Below are 17,180 nucleotides of genomic sequence, written 5' to 3' on the forward strand. Positions count from 1 at the left end.
GGTAATACAGAAGGTAAAAATGGCAGCGATAACTTCCTGCTTTGATCATGCATAGATAATGGTAAAAACAGAGACAATTTCAATTATAAATTGTGTTAAAAGGATTCTGTCACCTCGTTTTAGCTTATAGAGCTGCGGACATGCACGGCTAGATCGCCGCTAGCATGTCCGCAATATACTTGTCCCATAAAGTGGTGTCCTTTTATTGTGTTTAAAAAATGATTTTAGAGATATATAAATTAGCCTGGTAAGGTGCCCAAGGGGCTGTACTAATCTTCTTCGTGCCCAGTCACGCCACCCTGTGAAGGAGCCCAGCACCGCCTGCGTCCTCCGAATCTCCTGCTTTCTTCAGAGTTAGATTTCCGCGAGCTCGCGCATGCGCAGTGCCGGTAAAGTGTTCCTTCCCTGTGCTGGCATCAGCCTCAGGGAAGGAACTGCGCATTGCGAGATTACCGCACTCTAACTGTGAAGATACATACATTACGGCAATCTAACTGTGAAGCTATACAGATACATTTTATTGAGTAACTCATTAGCTATGCTAAATTTTTAATTACATGCAATTGAAAAGTATATCAGATTCAGGTGCCAGTTTGAAAACTGCAGAACATTTTTCATGGGACAACTCCTTTAAGTAAACAATGGCAAGAAAATGTTAATTGACTTTTTCAATGGATTTCAATGGCTTTTGTCACAGGATTACACTGACGTGTCAATTTTTAGCTCCATCTGTATATGGCTTCTAGAAACAATAGCTGTGGAATTGCAAAAAGAATACTGTGCAGAATGAATTAAAAATTTGCATAGGATATACTGTAATGCATTCACAGAACTGTACATAAATGAAATGGGTAGGAAGATCACGTTACCTTTAATTATTTCCATATTCTTAAATCCAGTTACACTAAGTTTGACTTTAATCACATCCATTAATCCTGGCAACTAAAAAACAAAAAAAAATTAAAATAAAATGTACCTGGAGGAGCTCTGCTCAAAACTTTCTAATAAACTGGAAGCATTCACAAGAGATTAATCAAAGGTGTTTTACACCTCTCACACGGGCGTCCCAGATTTACTCTAGATGCGTCATGTGTGCATTGCGGGAAAACCGCATGAGTAGGCACGCAATTACATAGTAACATAGTAAATAAGGCCGAAAAAAGACATTTGTCCATCCAGTTCGGCCTGTCATCCTGCAAGTTGATCCAGAGGAAGGCAAAACGTTTTAACTGACTGCGCTCCGATGTTCAGTTTTTATCGTGCAGGTGCAATGCGTTTTGCACGCGAGTGATAAAAAACTTAATGTGGTACCCAGACCCAACTAGACCATCTTCTGGTTAGGTGTTCTGTAGATTGCTATTATTTTTTCCTTATAACAAAATAATAGCATTCTTAATACAGGATGCTTACTAAAATGTGGCTTGAGGGGGGTTAAAAAAATAAAAATAAATAAACTCACTTCATCATGTTGTTCACGCAGCCGGAAACATCTTCTCTCTTCTTTCAGTACCTGCAAAAGGACCTTTGATGAGTGCGGTGACGTCAGCGCAGGTTCTGCTGAATAAAGACAGAAGATTTCTATCTTCAGTCAGCAGGACCTGTGCTGATGTCATCGCGGCTGACCATGTGATGAGCGAGATTACGGCAAAGGTCCTTTTGCAGGTCCTGAAAAAAGAAAGATGATGACACCGGCTGCGCGAACAAGAGGATTAATTTTTTATTTATTTTTTAACCCCTCAAGCCACATTTTAGTAAGCATTCTGTATTAAAGATTCTAATCTTTTCCCTTATAATCATGTTATAAGGGAAAATAATACAGCAATTTGACTTATCAATTTACTAACATGATCTCCTAGCAACCATGCGTGAAAATCACATTGCATTCGCACTTGCTTGTGAATGCTATGCGATTTTCAAGCATCTCTATTCATTTCTATGGGGCCTGCGTCGAGTGAAAAACGCACAATATGGAACATGCTGTGATTTTCACGCAACGCACAAGTGATGCGTGAAAATCACCACTCATCTGAATAGCCTCATGGAAGTGAATGGGTCCAGATTCAGTGTGGGTACAATGCGTTCACCTCACGCATTGCACCCGCGTGGAATTCTCTCCCGTGTGAAAGGGGCCTTAAGCTTTAAAAAAAAATAAAAAATACAGTTGAATAGATCAAATAGATCAAATAGATAGAAATGTATTCCGCAATCTGTTGACAAAATAGAAAATTGCACTGAGACTGATTGCTATGGACAAAAACACCACACTTGCTGTTAGACAGTTTTGATAAATGAAGGTCAATGTTGTTCTGTTAACATGTTCGCTTAATTTCCTAACTCCTGTAATAATGGAACTAAGGCTTAAGTCTTAGACACATGTCAAGACACATGTCTTTAATTCCCTTGAGTCCGGAGGATTTTTCATTTTGTGTTTTCATTTTAACTCCCTGCTTTCCTGGAGCCAAGCAGTATGAGGCAGTGCTCCAGACTAAAAAAAATACCTGGTAGCCATTGGCTCCTGAACTGAAAAATTTAGGAGCCAAATCTAATTTTTAGTCGCCAAATCGAAACCGAATCAAAATTTTGGTATCGTGACAACGCTACTCCGATCAGATCAGCATAGGGTTGTTTTGATACCAAAATTTTGATTCGATTTCGTCACCATAAAGTATTGCGATACTCAATACCGCGCAAAAAAAGCCGCGTGCATTTTGCATATTATGAAATGTTCGGCCCATAATAGAGCAGTCCTATCCTATTTTTTGGGGTGACAAGGTGACTAAAAAATGGTGAATGCTCACCGCATAGGAGATATTTTTTAATAATTTAATAGTTTGGACAGCGCTATGTAATATGTTTATTTATTCTTTATATATTTTATATGTAAAATTGGGAAAGGGGGGGATTTAAACTTAATATTTTAGGGTACTTTCACACTAGTGTTTTTCTTTTCCGGCATAGAGTTCCGTCACAGGGGCTCTATACCGGAAAAGAACTGATGAGTTTCATCCCCATGCATTCTGAATGGAGAGTAATCCGTTCAGGATGCATCAGGATGTCTTCAGTTCAGTCATTTTGACTGATCAGGCAAAAGAGAAAACTGCAGCATGCTACGGTTTTTTCTCCGGCAAAAAAAAACTGAAGATTTGCCTGAATGCCGGATCCAGCATTTTTTCCCATAGGAATGTATCAGTGCCGGATTTTCACACATCACTTGTGCGTTGCGTGAAAATCGCAGCATGTTCTATGTTGTGCGTTTTTCACGCAACGCAGGCCCCATAGAAGCTAATAGGGCTGCGTGAAAATCGCAAGCAAGTGCGGATGCGGTGCGATTTTCACTCATGGTTGCTAGGATGAAAGTCTATTCACTGTATTATTTTCCCTTATAACATGGTTCTAAGGGAAAATAATAGCATTCTTTAATACAGAATGCTTAGTAGAAGGTCAATATAATAAACATTGGTGGCGCAGTGCCGATCCCCCAACACCCCAGTATGATAAACATTGGTGGCGTAGTGCGCCCCCCCAATATAAGAAACATTGGTGGCGCAGTGCGCACCCCCCCCCAACACCCCAGTATAATAAACATTGGTGGCGCAGTGTGCCCCCCTCAATATAATAAACATTGGTGGCGCAGTGCGCACCCCCCCCCCCCAACACCCCAGTATAATAAACATTGGTAGCGCAGTGTGCCCCCTTCAATATAATAAACATTGGTGGCGCAGTGCGCACCCCCCCCAACACCCCAGTATAATAAACATTGGGGGGCGCAGTGTGCCCCCCTCAATATAATAAACATTGGTGGCGCAGTGTGCACCCCCCCCCAGTATAATAAACATTGGTGGTGCAGTGTGCCCCCCCTCAATATAATGAACATTGGTGGCGCAGTGGGCAGTGCCAATGAGGGTTAAAAAAATAAAATAAAAATTAACTCACCTCCTCCAATTGATCGTCTCCTGTTCTTTCTTCATGACCTGTCAAAGGACCTGTGGTGACATCACTGTGCTCATCACATGATACATCACATGATTCATCACCATGGTAATGGACCATGTGATGAGCTCAGTGACATCACCACAGGTCCTGAAGCAAGAACAGGAGACCGGCAGCTACTCGATCAACTGGAGGAGGCGAGTTAATTTTTTTAAAATTATTCTTTAACCCTCATTGGCACTTCCCAGTGTGCCACCAATGTTTCTTATACTGTGTGTGTGGGGGGGGGGGCACACTGTGCCACCAATGTTTCTTATGTTGGGGGGGCACACTGTGCCACCAATGTTTCTTATACTGGGGTGTTGGGTGGGGCACACTGTGCCACCAATGTTTCTTATACTGGGGTGTTGGGGGGGGGGGCACACTGTACAGGGAGTCTAAGAAAGAATCGAATGAGTCACTAACTAAGTCGGATCTTTAGTTCTTTTCACCTGTGACTCATTCGATTCTTTCTCCCTGTACTTGTCAGTGACTCAGAGCTGCTAGTGCTCGCCTTGCCTTGCCTCAGCTCTGATTGGTTGGTGGGCAGGGAGGGGAGGGGCTGGCAGAAGCAGCTTCCACTCTAGGATCAGATTACACTCCTCCCTGTACTTGTGTCAGTGACTCAGACTCAGAGCTGCTAGTGCTTGCCTTGCCTCAGCTCTGATTGGTTGGTGGGCGGGGAGGGGAGGGGCTGGCAGAAGCAGCTTCCACTCTAGGATCAGATTACACTCCTCCCGAGCCCCTCCCCTCCCTGCTGCCAGCGTCTCTACTGTTGTGTGCTGTGACCGAGCTGACTGAGACTGAGAAGAACATAGTCGGCGGCGGGGCAGAGAACTATCAGCTCCTGTGCCCGCCGCTATTCTACTGCAGAGCTGCCGCGGAGGGTCTAGTCGCAAATGGCGACAAGACTAAAAAGTCTTGTCGCCATTTGTAAATTCTAAGTCGCATTGGCGACCATTTTGGTCGCCATCTGGAGCCCTGTGAGGGCTTGTCTTTTGCGGGACAAGTTGTACTTTCTAATGGCACCACTTAATATTGGACACAATGTAGTGGGAAGCTGGAATAAAATTCCAAATGGGGTGGGAATTTGAAAAAAAATAAAAATAAAAAAAATGCAATACAGACACAGTTTTACGGGTTTTGTCTCTATGTGTTCCATATAAGGTAAAACTGACCTGTTCCCTTCATTCTCTGGGTCAGTACAATTACAATACCATCGTTTTTCTTGCTTTTTATTCTCTCTTTTCTTTGCCATATTCTGACTGTTCTAACTTTTTTTTTTATTTTTTATTTTTATAGTTACCGGTATGTCTACAGTGCTATGTGGGGGCTCATTTTTGTTGGGGACAATCTTTAGTTTTTATGGATACCATTTTTGAGTGTGTGTGACTTTTTGATCACATTTTATTCATTTTTTAGGGGAACTGAGGCAATAAAAATATGGCGAACTGGCCATTTAGTTTTTCTTTTCATTACACCATTCGCCGTATCTCACGGACGTGGTGATGCCTATGATCTCTAGTTTTTTTTTACCCCCTCATAGAACATATGTGATCTTCGGATCACTTTTAGCTTACATTGTAGTTCAATAGCACTATATTGTAAGCCTGGTTTGCTAATATCCTTTGTTGCCCTGTCATATGAAGGCCACCATAGAAACTACACCTCTGATCACTTCAGACCAGTCCAGCACATCGTAGAGAAGGAATAGTTCCCCAGACAGCTGCAAGGGTAAGTTGTTCCTGGCTGTGAAGCGCACCATGTTAGTTGTTCCTGGCCGTGAAGCGCAGCATTTAGATGGCATCTAAAGGGTTTAATGGCTGTGGTTGGCATTTTCACTGGTTGCACTTATTAGCCTCGGGCCTCTGCTGTTTGAAACAGCAGAGACCCAACGGCTAAGGCACATGTTGCACTTAAAAGCAGTAGCTATAGTTAATAATAGCACTATATTGTAAGCCTGGTTTGCTAAAATCCTTCGGAGCCCTGCCACCTGAAGGCATCCATAGAAACTGCAGCTCTGATACGCTGGGTCTCTTCAGAGAGGTCCAGCACACTGGAGAAAAGGAACGGCTTCCTAGACAGTCACATGAGGTAGTTGTTCCTGACCGTAAAGTGCAGCACTTCCGAGGTTTCAGCATTTAGATGCTGAGGTCACTTGACTGCAGCATCTAAAAGGGTAAAATAGCTGTGGTTGGCATTTTCACCGGTTGCAATTATTAGCCTCAGGCCTCTGCTGTTTGAAACAGAAAACCAGCAGCTAAGACACTTGTTGCACTCATAAGCAGGAACCATATTTAAATACCCTTCTTCTGCCGTACAAGTACGGCGCTGGTACTTAATAGATTTCACCCTTCACGACATCCGCTGTACATGTACGGCGGATGTTGGGTCTTTAAAGATGGCGCCTGCTCCAGAGCCTATCAAGTACCATAGCCAGTCCAAAAGCAGTAGCTGAGGACAGCCTAGTGCACAGCTTCCTGCAGCACCTTACAACACAAACTGGCAGAGGTGGAAGCCAAAGAATGGATCTGGTAGAACTTGGCAAAGATGTGAACTGAGGCCCAGGTAGCAGCCTTGCAAGGCGGATAATGAACCTACCAGGAAGCCCCAACAGAACAGGTGCCCGGTCACCAGGAAGAGCGGAACCCTACCTTTGGCTACATAGGCTTCCTTGATCACAAACCAAATCGATCTGGATATGGAGGGCTCCGAAGGATATTAGCAAACCAGGCTTACAATATAGTGCTATTATTAACTATGGCTACTGCTTTTAAGTGCAACATGTGCCTTAGGCTTCCTTGATCACAAACCAAATTGATCTGGATATGGAGGTCTTGGAGGATGCCAAACCCTTACGCTAGCTGACATTCAGGAAGGACAAAAGTTATGAGAATGATGGAAGAAGTAATGACCACAAGAAAAGCAACTTCCCAGGATAACGAGCAGAATTTCCCTCAAAGGAGAAGATTCTAATTTCAGTTTATTTTTAATACTTTGTATAGATAGTTGAGTGTTAAACATTTTGCAATATCCTTCACTAAGCACTGTACAGGTGCCATAACTGTCACTGCCTATCACCCTGCCTATCTGACTTGCGCACAGGCAACAGGACTGCTACCCAGCCAGAGAGGCTGGCATCAGTAGTAGACCCCTGTCAGAGGAGAGGCAAAAAGGTATTGCCCAGAGAGAAGGCTGGGGAGGAAAGCCACAGGATGAGGTCCTGATGAACCTGGAGGGGAAGAAGAATTGGCAGATCCAGAGAGGATGGGGACTTGTCCCAGCGGGAAAGAATGACCAAATACAGAGAACGCCTGTGGAACTAAGCATACAGTACCACCTCAAAAGAGGCCAATTGGAGTGCCTGTGAAGGAGAGACATACCAAACAGAAGAGATTGGATCTTAACCTCTGGAAGGAGGACTCCCCATCTTACTCCGTAGAAGAAACGAGGATAACAACTAGGCCCGGAAACAGGGAAAAGGGAGCAGGTCACCTCCTACAGCCACCCTAATACTGGCCCTGACTCCTCACACCGTATGAGCGGACCCAGATGGTAGGATGACTTATATCCAGGAACCTTGGACCCTGGAATCCCTGAACAGCCGTACAGATAATGAAAAGGGCATGAGACAACCTGTTCCTCCAAGAATCGGAAGAACAGGAGTCTTACCTGGCCTAGATGCAGGGAAAAGGAGACCGTGAACAGCTACTGGATCGGCACGTAAGAACCAGACCACCACAATTACCTGCTGCAGCCACACGAATGGAACCCATGCATAATGTACTGGAGCCTACACACCAAACAGGACACAGTACAAAAACCAAACATGGGAACCAGCAGACCAGTAACTGCCTGGACCCCCATGCGGACAGGATGCATAAAGGTACCAGGCAGAGCTGCTCACTGATTTGTAGTTCCCCACCGGGGAACCCTGGGGCCCTCTCACCAAATACACATAAAACACCAACCCGTAACATACCACACAGAGTAGGGAAAGGAAGGGAAGGTGATATCAAGATGACATGGGGGAGACATCAATGTCTCACTAGGTGGTCCTCAAGGACTGGGCAGATGGATTACCCAGGAAAGGAGCAAAGCTCCAGCACCAACAAAGGCTGGAGTAAAACTGAATCCATCCTAAAAGCCACAGGCAATATAAACCCCTAGTGGCCACACCCAGCCAAGTAGTTATCCCCACCAGTACCAGACAGGGAAAGAACCAGGAGAAAGGAGGAAGGTAAAAACATGCTGCAACAACAACACGTTGCTCCTGGCAACCAGCATGCACAGCACACGTGTCACGGCGAACAACAATACTGTGACACAACTGTGACACTCTGCTCAAAAGGTCGACCCGAAAAAGTGAACAGAAAGTCAGATTGTCCTCAATGGAGGAGTCCTTAACCAGGAGATTGTCCAGGTAGGGGATCACAGTAACCCACCTAAAAGACCTTCAACCAGAACAGGCTTTGCTAGTGGGGACCTGGTGATAATGAGGCGCAAATGCCAGGAGGGTTTAAAGGACAGGCACTGCATCTCAGAGGAATGAGAAGGTATTTTGTCCTGATGGGAGAAAGGGCCCTGAAAGGAATGTTACCTCTGGAATGAGGAGAAGAAAAACTAGGCAGGCAACTGGTACTTTTCTGGGGCAGAAAGGAACACCTTGCCCTGTGGGATCAAAAGGTATGTTCTTTCAGATGCTTAACAAGAAGTTTTCCCCCTGAAAATGGGATGGCAATGAGGGCCTTTTTATAGGCCCCAATGGCCTTCAAGGACCTAAACTATATGGTGCAATGGATTCTAGGGAGACATCTTAAAGGAAGTGGGAGAAAGCCAGAAAAAAAATTGAACCAGAGCACAGAAAGGAGGAAAAAAAAAAGTGCAGCTCCAGACAGTCAAAGCAGAGCAGCACTTGAGAAACATAGGTTCTGGGACAAGACCAGAGGAAGAAGCCCCGGGACCCAGGCATTGCACCCAGAGCAGGGGAACCTGAGAGGGACCTATGGGGAACAAGGGGACACATGGCTTTTACCTGTCCAGAATCTTGGGATGACATAGGGTCATCCCTTCAGTAACCTCACACTGTGGTGTTACTGGAATTCCAGCTATGGAAGCAATTTAGGGGGACTGGGTAACCGCAAGAATGTCCAAGATCGCAGAGGGATCAGCTGAAGAGACAGCCCACAATGAAGCTGTGGCAAGCAGTAAAAAACTTCTGCAATAAAGAATTCAGGCTATGAAAAAAATATAAATAAAATACAAAAATGAAAACAAAAATAAAGACTATGCAGCAGACCTGGACATACAAGTAGTGCCTGTGTCCTATGGATACAAAGGCTAAAATTGATAAGCTTAGCTTCTGTGGAGAGGTTATAGTTCACCTGTGCAGAGCCAAAACTTTTTGCATCTCTACTGTCAGCCTCCTACTGGCAAAGCCTATACCCATAGTGCTCTGTCTCCCAGTGCCATTAAAGGGGTTGTTCAGCTTTTATTATGTGATGGCCTATCCCCCATTGACTGGTAGAGGTCTGAAAGCCTGAATTCTCGCCGATCAGCTGTAGTTCTGGATGTAGTGATGGAACTACACAGCACCATCAACTGCGTAGTGGAGGAAGCCCATTCCTGTAATGCTGCTCCTACTGAAGTCAATGCAATCAGCACTGCAGTAATGAGCTCTATCCACTATACAGCTGATGGAGCCGTACATTACCACTGCTGAAGCTACTCCTGAACAGCTGATTGTGTGAGATGCGGGTTATCTGACCCCAGCGTATCAGCCTAGAGATGGCTTATCGCTTAGCATAAGCTGGACAATACCTTTAACAAGGAAAAAACATTACCAAAAAAACAAAAAGATATAAAACCTCTTATTAACCACTTCCCAACTGCTCATTGACAATAAACGTCCTGGGCGGTCGGTTTTATCTCTGATCAGAAGTTTGAGAACGTCTTTTCAGAGATTGCAGCTGCATGCTAACCGCACAGCTGCTGTGCAGGGGGCCTGCTGTCAGTGACAGCACGGCACTCCAGAGAGAAGGCAGGGACCGTTCCTGGGTGTCCCTGTCTTCTAGATCGCTGTATACAGCCAGGAAGTGACGTGCTGCTTCCTGTCCCATCCAAGTGGTCATGTGACAGGAGCTGTCAGGTCTTCCATAGACCACGATCAGCCCTGCACTGAGGCTGTACAGCGTTGTATAACACTGTACAGCTTCTCTTGGGTGGTGTAGTATACAAAATGTGGTCACTTTTTGGGGGTTTTCATTGTGGGGGTACCTCAGGGTCTCTTCAAATGCAACATAGCACCCTAAAACCATTCCAGCAAAATCTGCTCTCCAAAAATCATATGGCGCTCCTTGCATTCTGCTCCCTGCCGTGTGCCGATACAGCGGTACATGACCACATATGGGGTGTTTCTGTAAACTGCAGAATCAGGTTAATAAATATTGATTTGTTTAGTTGTTAACCCTTGTTAATTATTAAAATGTGAAATTTGCTAAAAAATTAAATAACATTTTTTTCTTCATTTTACCTGTTTTACTTTGATTCGTGTGGAATACTTAAAGGGTTAACAACATTTCTAAAACCAAATTTGCAATAGTTTGAGGTGTAGTTTCAAAAATGGGGTATTTATGGGTGGTTTCTATTATGTGAGCTCCTCAAAATGACTTCAGAACTAAACTGGTCCTCAAAAAATTGATTTAGGCAATTTTTTTATTTTAAAACATTGCTTCTAAAATTGTAAACCTTCTAACGTTCTAAAAAATAAAATTACATTACTAAAATGATGCCAACATAAAGTAGACATGGTAATTGTTAATTAATGAACATTTTATGAGGCATTACTGTCTTAAAAGCAGAGAGATTTAAATTTAGAAAACAGTGCATTTTTCTAATTTTCGTTAACTATTGGATTTTTTTCATAAATAAAAGGTGAACTATATTGACTCAAATTTATCATTAACATGATGTACAGTTGTGGCCAAAAGTTTTGAGAATGACACAAATATTAGTTTTCACAAAGTTTGCTGCTAAACTGCTTTTAGATCTTTGTTTCTGTAGTGAAATATAATTACACGCAATTTCATACGTTTCAAAGGCATTTATCGACAATTACATGACATTTATGCAAAGATTCAGTATTTGCAGTGTTGGCCCTTCTTTTTCAGGACCTCTGCAATTCGACTGGGCATGCTCTCAATTAACTTCTGGGCCAATTCCTGACTGATAGCAACCCATTCTTTCATAATCACTTCTTGGGGTTTGTCAGAATTAGTGGGTTTTTGTTTGTCCACCCGCCTCTTGAGGATTGACCACAAGTTCTCAATGGGATTAAGATCTGGGGAGTTTCCAGGCCATGGATCCAAAATGTCAACGTTTTGGTCCCCATGCCACTTGGTTATCACTTTTGCCTTATGGCACGGTTCTCCATCGTGCTGGAAAAATGCATTGTTCTTCACCAAACTGTTGTTGGATTGTTGGAAGAAGTTGCTGTTGGAGGGTGTTTTGGTACCATTCTTTATTCATGGCTGTGTTTTTGGGCAAAATTGTGAGTGAGCCCACTCCCTTGGATGAGAAGCAACCCCACACATGAATGGTCTCAGGATGCTTTACTGTTGGCATGACACAGGACTGATGGTAGCGCTCACCTTTTCTTCTCCGGAAAAGCCTTTTTCCTATAGCCCCAAACAATCGGAAAGAGGCTTCATCGGAGAATATTACTTTGCCCCAGTCCTCAGCAGTCCATTCACAATATTTTCTGCAGAAGATCAATCTGTCCTTGATGTTTTTTTGGAGAGAAGTGGCTTCTTTGCTGCCCTTCTTGACACCAGGCCATCTTCCAAAAGTCTTCGCCCCACTGTGCGTGCGTATGCGCTCACACCTGCCCGCTGCCCTTCCTGAGCAAGCTCTGCACTGGTGGCACTCCGATCCCGCAGCTGAATCCTCTTTAGGAGAAGATCCTGGCGCTTGCTGGACCTTTTTGGACGCCCTGAAGCCTTCTTAACAAGAATTGAACCTCTTTCCTTGAAGTTCTTGATGATCCTGTAAATTGTTGATTGAGGTGCAATCTTAGTAGCCACAATATCCTTGCCTGTCAAGACATTTTTATGCAACGCTATGATGGCTGCACGCGTTTCTTTGCAGGTCACCATGGTTAACAATGGAAGAACAATGATTTCAAGCATCACCCTCCTTTTAACAGGTCAAGTCTGCCATTTTAACCCAATCAGCTTGACATAATGATCTCCAGCCTAGTGCTCGTCAACATTCTCACCTGAGTTAACAAGACGATTACTGAAATGATCTCAGCAGGTCTTTTTTGGGGGGGATTAAGTTAATTATCATGGTAAAAAAGGACTATGCAATTCATCCGATCACTCTTTATAACATTCTGGAGTATATGCAAATTGCTATTATAAAAACTTAAGCAGCAACTTTTCAAATTTCCAATTTTTATGTAATTCTCAAAACTTTTGGCCACAACTGTACAATGTGTCACGAGAAAAAACAAACAATCTCTGAATGGCATTCTAAAGTTATTACCACATAAAGTGACAAATGTCAGATTTGCACAATTATACCTGGTCAGGGAGTAAATGGTCCAGTCTGGAAATGGTTAATAGTTAAATTTTTTGATGCTTTAGTTTATCCACTAATTCAGATCTTAATTTTCAGTTTCTACATCATGTAGAATGACTTAGATAGGACTAACCATTCTGTCCTTATACTTGTATTCCTCAGGAAGCCAGTTTCTGCCCTTCCTGTGCAGATGGAAACTACAAGCAAAGCGTGAAGGAAGACGTCGTCTGCTGTATCTCTGCCCCTCAGCAGCTCTTCATTCCTCCCACTACAATGGGTGGAAACATTATGGAGGAAACACCCACCTTCATTTACACTCTTCCCCCTTAGGACAGCAGTATTCTGGGACTTGTAGGCAAAACTGCAGCAACATGGGAAGAAATTTTGAAACAGCAGCAGCCAATTTTAATGAATATTGTTGAAAAAAAGAAGCAGATAAAGATGGCAGACCAGCACAGGGAAACCAGACTTGTGGCAGGGATGAAGCAACAATATGAACTGTTTTAAAATACAGTCGTGTTCAAAATAATAGTAGTGTGTTTAAAAAAGTGAATAAAGCTCAAAATCGCTTTTATTTCCATAAAATAGCTTTTATTTCCATACATAAATGCATTGGGAACACTACACATTCTATTCCAAATCAAAACAAGAATAAAATATATCAAATTTGTGTTGTTCCTCAAAAAAATAAAATAAAAATTGAAGACAAGTGAATATTAGACTGTTCAAAAAAAGAGCAGTGTTTGTATTCTTCTTTGCAAACATTCACTATTTAAAACAGAAAAATGTTTGAATATTTTGCTTTCCTTTGAATCACTTAACTACTATTTAGTTGTATAACCACTGTTTCGGAGAACTGTTGTACATCTGTGTGGCATGGAGTCAACCAAATTCTGGCACCTGTGTACAGATATTCCAGCTCAGTATGATTGGACTACATTCCACAGTTCTTCTCTATTTCTTGGTTTTGCCTCAGAAACTGCATTTTTGATGTCACCCCACAAGTTTTCTATTGGATTAAGATCCGGGGATTGGGCTGGCCACTCCATAAAGTCAAACTTGTTGGTCTGGAACCAAGATGTTGCACGTTTACTGTTATGTTTGGGTTGTTGTCTTGTTAGAACACTCATTTAAAGGGCATTTCCTCTTCAGCATAAGGCAGCATGACCTCTTCAAGTATTCTGATTTATTCAAACTGATCCATGATCCCTGGTATGCAATAAATAGGCCCAACACCTTAGTATGAGAAACATCCACATATCATGATGCTTGCGCCACCATGGTTCACTGTCTTCACAGTCTACTGTGGCTTGAATTTAGTGTTTGGGGGTCATCCGACAAACTGTCTCCAGCCACTATACCCAAAAAGAACAATCTTACTTTCATCAGTCCACAAAAGGTCTCTTTAGGCCAATGTGTTCTTTGGCAAATTGTAACCTCTTCAGCACACTTCTTTTTTTCCACAGTGGGACTTTGCGGGGGCTTCTTGCAGATTGCTTGGCTTCACATAGGCATCTTCTAATTGTAACAGTACCCACAGGTAACTTTAGACCTTCTTTGATCTTCATGGAGCCGATTGTTGGCTGAGTCCTTGCCATTTTGGCTATTCTTCTATCCATTCGAATGGTAGTTTTTCGCTTTCTTCCACGTCTTTCAGGTTTTGGTTGCCATTTAAAGCATTTGCAATCATTTTAGCTGAGCAGCCTATCATTTTCTGCACTTCTTTATATGTTTTCCCCTCTCCAATCAACTTTATAATCAAGGTACGCTGTTCTTCTGAACAATGTCTGGAACGACCCAATTTCCTCAGAATTTCAGAGAGAAATGCACTGTAACCAGCATGTATAACATTTGCTGCCTTCCTTCCTTAAAGGGAACCTGTCACCGGGATTGTGTGTATAGAGTTGGACATGGGTTGCTAGATGACCACTAGCACATCCGCAATACCCAGTCCCCATAGCTCTGTGTGCTTTTATTGTGTAAAAAAAATACGATTTAATACATATGCAAATTAACCTGAGATGTGTCCTGTATGCGACTCTTCTCAGGGACAGGACTCGTCTCAGGTTAATTTGCATATGTATCTAATCTTTTTTTTTACACAATGAAAACACACAGAGCTATGGGAACTGGGTATTGCGGATGTGCTAGCGGCCATCTAGCTACCCATGTCCTCAGCTCTATACACAAAATCCCGGTGACAGGTTCCCTTTAACTCCTTAAGGACACAGCCATATTTCACCTTAAGGACCAGGCCATTTTTTTGCAAATCTGACCAGTGTCACTTTAAGTGCTGATAACTTTAAAACGCTTTGACTTATCCAGGCCATTCTGATTTTCGTCACATATTGTACTTCATGACACTGGTAAAATGAAGTAAAAGAAAATCATTTTTATTTATAAAAAAAATACCAAATTTACCCAAAATTAGCAAATTTCCAATTTTCTATTTCTCTACTTCTATAATACATAGTAATACCTCCAGAAATAGTTATTACTTTATATTCCCCATATGTCTACTTCATGTTTGGATCATTTTGGGAATGACATTTTAGTTTTTGGGGACGTTACAAGGCTTAGAAGTTTAGAAGCAAATCTTGAAATTTTTCAAAAGTTTTTAGGGACTAGTTCAGGTCTGAAGTCACTTTGAGGCTTACATAATGACCCCATTCTAGAAACTAAACCCCTTAAGATATTCAAAACTGAGTTTACAAACGTAGTTAACCCTTTAGGTGTTTCCAAAGAGTTTCCCAAAATTTTTTCCATTTTAATCCATTTTTTCCAAAGCAAGGGTAACAGCCAAACAAAATGTTGTATTTATTGCCCCGATTCTGCAGAAACACCCCATATGTGGCCATAAACTACTGTACGGGCACATGGTAGGGTGTAAAGGTGCGCAGTGTGGTTTTTGGAAGGCAGATTTAGCTGGACTGGTTTACTTACACCATGTCCCATTTGAAGCCCCCCTGATGCACCCCTAGAGTAGAAACTCCATAAAAGTGATCCCATTTTGGAAACTACGGGATAAGGTGTCAATTTTGTTGGGACTATTTTTAGGGTACATATGATTTTTGGTTGCTCTATATTACATTTTTGTGAGGCAAGGTTGCCAAAAATAGAAATTCTGAAATTTCATCTCCATTTGCCATAAACATTTGAGGAACACCTAAAGGGTTAATAAAGTTTGTAAAATCAGTTTTGAATACCTTGAGGGGTGTAGTTTCTTAGATGGGGTTGCTTTTATGAAGTTTCTACTCTAGGGGTGCATCAAATGGGACATGGTGCCAAAATAAAAATAAAAATAAAAATCTGCCTTCCAGAAATTAAACGGCATTCTTTTCCTTCTGCGCCCTGCCATTTGGTCATACAGCAGTTTACGACTACAAATGGGGCGTTTCTGTAAACTGTAGAATGAGGGTAATAAATACCTTTGTTTGGCTGTTAACCCTTGCTTTGTTACTGGAAAAAAAATAAAACTGAATAAAATTGAAAATTTGCCCCAAAAACTGCTGCTTTGGCACTTTTTTTTTTTTTTTTTTTACCGTGATCATCTGAGGGGTTAGGTCATGGGGTATTTTTATAGAGCAGATTCATACGGACGCGGCGATAGCTAATATGTCTATATATTAACCTTTTCTAAACAAAAAAAAAACAACATTTTAGTATCTCCATAGTCTAAGAGTCCGTTCTTTTTTTTTATTTTATTTTTTAGCCGATTATCTTAGGTAGGGGCTAATTTTTTGCGGGATGAGAGGACGGTTTTATTGGCACAATTTTTTTTGGGGGGGGGGGGGGGGGGGCATATTAAATTTTTGATCGCTTGCCATTACAATTTTTGTGATGTGTTCATCTGAGGGGTTAGGTCATGGGGTATTTTTATAGAGCAGATTCTTACGGATGCGGCAATACCTAATATGTCAACTTTTTATTTATTTATTTCAGTTTTACAAAATAATGATTTAGATTTTTTTTTTTGTTTTAGTGTCTCAAGTCTGAGAACCATAGTGTTTGATCAGATTGTCAGTGACTAAATTGGGGAAGGGGAACATAAATTTAGTACTCCATGGAAGTGTGGTACTCCCTGAAGCAACCAATAATGTAGAGGCCCGGATGATTGGGGCACGTGTCACAGTGAGTAGTGGTGTCCTTCCGTATCCCCCTCCTGTGACACACTCTGCACCTTTTTTGGGTCCGTCCCTTCTTTCCAGTATGGGGGACCACACCTGAAAAGTATTGGCCAGGGACGATCCGGGCGCCTCCAGTTCCCAATGTATTCCGGTCTGCTCTTTCCCGGTCAGAAAAGATCAGGGCCGTGAGGACTGCCTCATAGAACTGAAGGAATGTCCCCTGTTTTGCCAGCGCTCCAGGACAGCACAAAAAAGAGTTGGACAAGGCAACCTGCACCAAGTAGACCGCAAATTTTTTGCACCGTGCCCGGGTTTCGCGCATGGCATTATATGGCTTGAAGACTTGATCAGAGAGATCAACTCCTCCCATATACAGATTGTAGTCGATGATACAATCAGGCTTGAGGACCGTTGCCGCGGTACCTCGCACAGGGACAGGGGTGATGCCGTTACAGTGAATTATGGACAGTACAAGGACATCCCTCTTGTCCTTATATCTGACCA

General features: G+C 42.5%; 1 protein-coding gene across 2 annotated transcripts in view; it reads right to left on the reverse strand.

The window, feature by feature from the left end:
* The window catches only part of COG2 (component of oligomeric golgi complex 2), a 236,981-nt gene that overhangs the window by 62,922 nt on the left and 156,879 nt on the right, over positions 1 to 17,180 (reverse strand). For both annotated transcript variants that reach the window (XM_044290296.1, XM_044290297.1), the window contains one exon: positions 870 to 942. In XM_044290296.1, the coding sequence (XP_044146231.1) occupies positions 870 to 942 (73 nt within the window). The remainder of the gene's footprint in view (positions 1 to 869; positions 943 to 17,180) is intronic.

This window comes from Bufo gargarizans, chromosome 4 (assembly GCF_014858855.1).
Source record: "Bufo gargarizans isolate SCDJY-AF-19 chromosome 4, ASM1485885v1, whole genome shotgun sequence".
NCBI lineage: Eukaryota > Metazoa > Chordata > Amphibia > Anura > Bufonidae > Bufo > Bufo gargarizans.